The sequence below is a fragment of the Bipolaris victoriae genome, assembly GCF_000527765.1.
Source record: "Bipolaris victoriae FI3 unplaced genomic scaffold scaffold_98, whole genome shotgun sequence".
In the NCBI taxonomy this organism is placed as follows: domain Eukaryota; kingdom Fungi; phylum Ascomycota; class Dothideomycetes; order Pleosporales; family Pleosporaceae; genus Bipolaris; species Bipolaris victoriae.
In genome coordinates, this window is record NW_014575294.1 from 103,392 (window position 1) to 109,391 (window position 6,000).

Consider the following 6,000-nt stretch of genomic DNA (forward strand, 5'->3'; position numbering starts at 1 on the left):
GCACCAGACATGTCCAAAAATTTACAAGTTTTTTTGGACATTTCGGACAGACGCAAGGCCGAGCACGTCGATTGTTTGTGATGAAATCGGGAAATGTTTTCGCTTTGCAGATGTCGAATTCCAAGTTTACTGCGCAAGCACCCCCACCCCAGATTCTTCAAAGCGCAGTGCTCGGCACGACCGGATGCGGCCTAGCGGCCATGGTGTCAGACAATGTGACATGATCATGAGCAGATGAAACAGGCCGACATGAGAGAGCCTGGTACAAAGTATTGAATAGGCCCAGGCCTTTTTTTTGTGCCAGGTTCCATGTCCGATGTCGTCAGACAGTCAATTACTACCAGACAATTCCGTCGGCAGCGGTTGGCTGGAAGGGGGAAATGCTTTGTCCTTGGTATCGTCATATTGGTCTGACGAGTCCAGCCCACTTTCGCCAAAGTAAGATTGAGTGGGGTTGACGAGGTGTATGCCCTTGCAGTGTGACGGGTATAAGGGAGCGGAAGCATATTTCCTAAGCCAGATAAAGGGAAATATATGCGATGAGTCCAGAGTGCTTACAGGCAACCCGAAAGCGTGTGTCGCGCGTGAAGCGAAGGGGTGCAGAGTTTTCGCCTGGGACCCGGCTGTATGGATGCGGATGTGTGGTGACGAGCAACGTGGGAGACGACAAATGGCAACCAGAAGAATATGTAAGACCAATAACAGTAACAATAGCAACCACATCATCATCATCAGCAGCATTACATATTAGGCGAGGACTTATTGTCAGGGCAGGCGGGCGGGCAGGCAGGGCGAGCACAGACAGGTGGCGACATGAGCTTTCAACAATTGACGGGTGCAGTGAAGCGTGTCGCAGGCTACGTGATTGCGCCATGTTGCAACCGCGTACTTAGATTGGCATTAGTAGAGGCCATCTCGATGAGGGACTTTACGAGGGACTTGCAAGCACCAGGAAGGGCGCAGGTGCGTGTGTGTGGGTGTGTGTGTGTGTGTGTGGCGCGCACGCGTGCCCAGGCTGCACCTGAGCCTTTGGAGGATTTCGGATCGGCAGAAGCACCAATGAAAATGTTCCGCGCCGTGGTAGTATGGGGTGCTTGGGCACGGCTTACCAGCGTCGAACTGCGAGTCCGTGCCTAGGCCGTGTGCGAGGGTGCAGTGCATCGGGGACCACGGGACAGCAAGGCTTGCAGATACTTGGCCGCGAAGCGTTGGTGGAAAGGTGTACAGCGTGGTGGTGCTTGATGTTGTCTCTGCTGGGGAAAGTCGGGGGTGGGATAGCGAACAGGCAGCTATGACGAGAGGTGGAGAGGTGGAGAGCTATGGGCCTGGCGTCGCGCCGCCGTCGGCGCCAGGGTAGCGTCTGAGCTTGTTGCCCTCTCGACACACAGGCCTGCGGGAGCGGGACGACAAGCATAAGGTTTGCCTACAAAAAGGGTCTCTGCCGCTCGACAGGCTGACTCGCTATGGCTATTTGACGCCGACGCGCATCCTCGTCTGGTGCTTTTGCTGATGCTTCTCCTCTCGTCCCGGCGGGCGGGCGTAGGCGTGGGCGTGGGCGTGTTGCGTCTTGGGCGGGCAGGGTAGTAAGTAGTAGTGTGCGTGAAATTGCCGCAACGCACAATGATGATTACTGAAGGCAAGCGAAGTCGAGTGTGCATGAGAAGTTCGGCGCCGGCAAGGTTTCCCTGGAGGCGCGACTACGAGTAGGCCGTGCAGCATGCAGGCCCGCTTGAGTGGGCGTACAGGTCGTCAGTGGGGAGGGCGTCGTCTGAAGGCCTTGGCGGGGGGCACAAAGGGCCCATGGGCGACCGCCGTGGGCAAAGGACCGTGGGCGAAGGGCGAGGGGCGAGGGGCGAGGGGCGGGCGCCGTGCGGGAGAGGCCAAAGCCACGGCGCCGCAGCGCCTATTTGCTGTCCATGTCGAGTACGTATAGTCGGGTACGTGTAGTGTAGTCGAGTAGTAGCCGTCCACTTGTACTTGCATCGCCCTGGCTCAAGGCGACGGACGGCCGCACGCGCGGAGATACGAAGTGCCTCCGAGTGTGGAGAGTGCGAGTGCCCAGAGTGCAGACACTGTGCAGAGTGCAGGCCCGGGTTGCAGTGCGAGTGGGTTCGTTGCGACAAAAGGGCCCCCCTTCCCTTCCTCCCCGTCGCCATGCCTACAGGCTGGGTACGCAGCCTACATACACATACATGCATACATCCATACATACATGCCACATATGTACATACATACACATACATACACGGCCCCCCTTCGCACCTGCCGTCTTGGACTCCCCTTTGGCCTGCATTGCATGGCCCTCTTTCATGGTCCGAGTAGCGTAGTCCGTCTTCAGATAACATGCCGCCCACCACTCCTCGACTCGGCTCACGCTCCAGATCAAGTTGGAAGCCATCGGGCTGGCGAGCGGGTGATGGTTCGCGCTACCTGTAGGCCGTGCAGCGCGGGTAACACGCCTAAGCCAGATACCTGACCAGGGTGCTGTGCGGTTGCGGCATGCCATGCATGTGCGCCTGTCTTTGTTGCTTGGGAAACAGCTTGTCTTGTTGGCATCCACTTTGGTCCTATTTGCGCGAATCCCGTCTCGAAGCGAGACGACCAGCCTGTCCAACAAAATCCATATCATTTGCAACTTTTTTTTGCATAAACTACAACGGTTGGCTATTGACCAACTCCGTGACATGGCCAGGGAAAAAATGATAAAAAAAAGACGCTGCAAATTTCGTTCGGCCTCGCGCCGTCAAACGCCAAAACACCATGCAATCATCCCAACCGGGCCCCTTTTGGTGGTATCCGAGAGCTGCCACGCTCCAAAAATACTAGGAAACAAGACAATGCTGTTCTACCTTGCATGCCCCTGGCACATGTCGGGCCATGCTCCAAAGTAATAGTAATAGTGCGAGATAATAATAATTGAAAAAAAAATTGGCTGGTCAAAGGCTGAGGATGCGTCTAACATGACTGCGGCATCCAGATCAAAAATAAAAGTGTGGCCGAGGGCTCAGAATGCGAAACCAAAAAGTGGAAACGGTCGTCTACTTCATCATCGGGAAGCCGGCGCATCGCTCTCGGAGGACGCGTCCGCCTGGCGGAGGTGTCAGGGGAGGCGTAATCGCTGCCATCGGCGGGATCGGCAACATTCGGATGTTGTCGTCTGCATCGGCGCCCTCACGGGTGCCCCATGTAGTCTGATCAACAAATGTCAGCCATGTTTCAAAAGGTGGGTTGGCAGCGATGGTGCTGGTTGCGCCTGGATGTTGGGTGGCGGATGGGACAAACATACCTCTGTGACGGTGATGCAGCCGTAGAGCTTGATAAGGTTGTGGAAATAGCCGAAGAGAATCGAGACGGGCACGAAGCGGACGTCGCCGGGGTTCCTTAGCAGATGCGGCACTAGCTTGATCGTCTTTGCAAAGACCCAGTGCGCGATAAACAGTGTCCACAGAAGCGAGCGCTGCCACTTGTCGGCACGCGACAGTTGGCCCTCGTCGGCTGGGTAGTATCCAGTCTCACAGAGGGCAAAGTAGGCCGATGCAAGCAGGGCGCAGTCGAGCAGGAACGCCCATTGCGTGACGGTGGTCTGGAAGACGGCATAGAGTGACCATGGGTACCTCTGTCGCGTCAAGTGGTGTCAGCAAAAGGGTCATTATGCACACAGCCGGCTAGTGAAAAGAGGGGCAGGCTTGGCGCCTCGACGACGCGAAATTTGTGCAAATATTGGAACTAGCAAACTCACCATCCACATGTAACCCTCGGTCAAGCTAGTCAGGTTGCTTCTCCAGTTGGAACGGACCCAACGCAGACATTGCCGCAGGTACTTGGTGTCGTCTTCGAGTGTCGTCTCGACCTCGCACTCGCGGTGGTTCTGCATCTGAATTCTCCAGTTGTGCGAAAACAGCCAGCGGGTGATGAAGTTGTCGTCGTCAGCATTGAGGAAGTGGTCGCTGCCCCATGTCTCGTGTGTGAAGCCATAGGTGAAGTTGGGGTCTTGCAAAATCTCCGATCGATAGGCCACGGCGCGGCCGGACAGGCAGGGCAGGCCGCCGTCTATCCAGTTGCAGGCGGTGCAGTCGAAATTTCTCCTGACCAGGTAGATGGCGCCTAGAAACTCCCAAATGTTGGAGCGGTTGAAGCGGCGAATCTGCTGGTTGGTGCCAACTCCGCCCACGCGTGGGTCCTCAAAGGGAGCCAGGATCCATTTGGTGAACTTTTCAGGCAGCCAGACGTCGTCGTCGAGCAGAAGCGTAATCTTGGTCTCGACCTCGGGAATGGCGCGGCACAGCTGGCGACGCTTGTTGGCCTGGCTGACGGACAAGACCTGAATAATCTTGGGGCTGCCGAGCTCTTCAACCATCTGATAGACACGCTTAACACGCGAGTCAGGCGTGACGAGTAGCAACTCAAAGGGCTCGAGGCGATATGCGCTTTGGACCGTCTCTTTTAATTGCTGGAGATCCTCGGCAACGGTGGGAATGATGACTGTCATGTCCTTGGAGGTGATTGTTGGGTCGTCGACAGGCTGCATGGGCGTGTACGTCCAGTTGCTGGCGAGGTTGACCCAAAGACGGACATAACGAAACAAACTATGGTAGCGAGTCAGTGTAGTCCCGGGAGCGGGAAGGGAGGAGGGGGAGGAGGAGGAAGAAGAAGAAGAAGAGGGATAGTGGTGATGGTGATGGTGATGGTATTGTCAACATACAAAAGCACGACAAAGATACACAGCCAGCTCCAATTAGGGAACAGGGTCAGTGAAAAGGGAAACATGGCGGCGGCGGCCAACGAGTGTGGGAGATGGGGATGTGAGCTTCGACAGAGTATGGTAGACGAAGATCACATCGAATGGTGGGAGTGAAAAGCCGCTTGCATCGGGGAAGAAGCGGAAGTGACAGGTATTTAAACACGTATGCTTGCGAGCGGGCTAGGGCGGCGAGGACATGTTTCGCTTCCCGGCGCTGTTTAAGCTGCATGAGATTCCCTTAGCAGACTTTGGGGTAGTGTGAACATGGCTGGAGCATGAGGTAGTCAAGAATTCCCAGAGGCGACATGGGTGGGGGGGAGGGGCGACACGAGTCGGGAATAGCACATGCGCCTTTGTGCCAAAGCGTCATCCCATGGATGCTTGGATCCCGCCAGCCGTTGAATCGCTCGCATACGCCTAGGCACCCTAGATGCAGCGCTGTCAGGGATCGACTGCACGCACTGTGGTGTGCGTTGCTGACCAGGGCCATTTGCGGTGGTGCAACCGCCCCGCGGCTGCTCCGGTGGGTGGTGGTGCTGGGTGGTGCTGGGTGGTGGTGCTCTTGGTGCACACACAGGCAGGCCGAGGACGACGAGGGCACGAGACAGCCTGCCTGTGGCCCCCCCACCCACAAACCACGGCCACCACCACCACCACCACCACCACTACCACAAAAGACGACGACGACTACGACGCCCACCTCGCCATGCTCACCTCATGGCGCCATGCTGGACCAAGGCGCGCCGTCCGCCTGTCTACCCCAGTGTGCTGTTGCATGGCCGTCCTCCTGACGCCCACCCACCCCCCTCCCCCCAGCCGGCGGCGGGCTGTGCTGTGCGAGCGATGCGGCTGATGATCGATGGGTCTATAGCCAATACTCTGTGCCCCCGCTTGGCGCCAGACCATCTGAGATCAATTGCTCTAGGCCTGTAAGTTGCTCTGCCTAATAGTGCTACTGTACATACTTGCCTGCGCTGCCCACTGCCCACTGCCCGTTGATTGCCCATTGCCCACTCTTTGCACTTCCTCCACTGTCCATGCGCTAGCCGCTGCAAGCGGAGTCGTCCACTCCGGGCCCCAGCAAGCTCCAGCACCAGCACCAGCACCAGCACCAGCACCAGCACCAGCAAAAAGCACCAGCCAGAGCCATACGCGCTCCCTGCTGGCCCTGCTCATGCTCGTCTGGCGGCAGGGCTGGCGTCTCGAGCCTGCATCGCGACGTGCTCCCACTCGCGCCACTCGCTGCCAATTGATTGCCT

General features: G+C 57.3%; 2 protein-coding genes across 2 annotated transcripts; both read right to left on the minus strand.

The window, feature by feature from the left end:
• Window positions 1-3,038: 3,038 nt before the first annotated feature.
• On the minus strand, window positions 3,039-4,767 carry COCVIDRAFT_109042 (glycosyltransferase family 2 protein; the record flags this gene model as incomplete). Its single annotated transcript, XM_014697455.1, has 4 exons — window positions 3,039-3,191; window positions 3,287-3,616; window positions 3,740-4,586; window positions 4,703-4,767. The coding sequence occupies 4 exons, from the start codon at window positions 4,765-4,767 to the stop codon at window positions 3,039-3,041; spliced, it is 1,395 nt and encodes a 464-aa protein (XP_014552941.1).
• A 212-nt stretch (window positions 4,768-4,979) lies between these two features.
• Window positions 4,980-5,917, minus strand: COCVIDRAFT_19114 (hypothetical protein; the record flags this gene model as incomplete). Its single annotated transcript, XM_014697420.1, has 2 exons — window positions 4,980-5,428; window positions 5,707-5,917. 2 exons carry the CDS (start codon window positions 5,915-5,917, stop codon window positions 4,980-4,982), a joined length of 660 nt encoding a protein of 219 aa, XP_014552906.1.
• Between the last annotated feature and the right edge of the window lie 83 nt (window positions 5,918-6,000).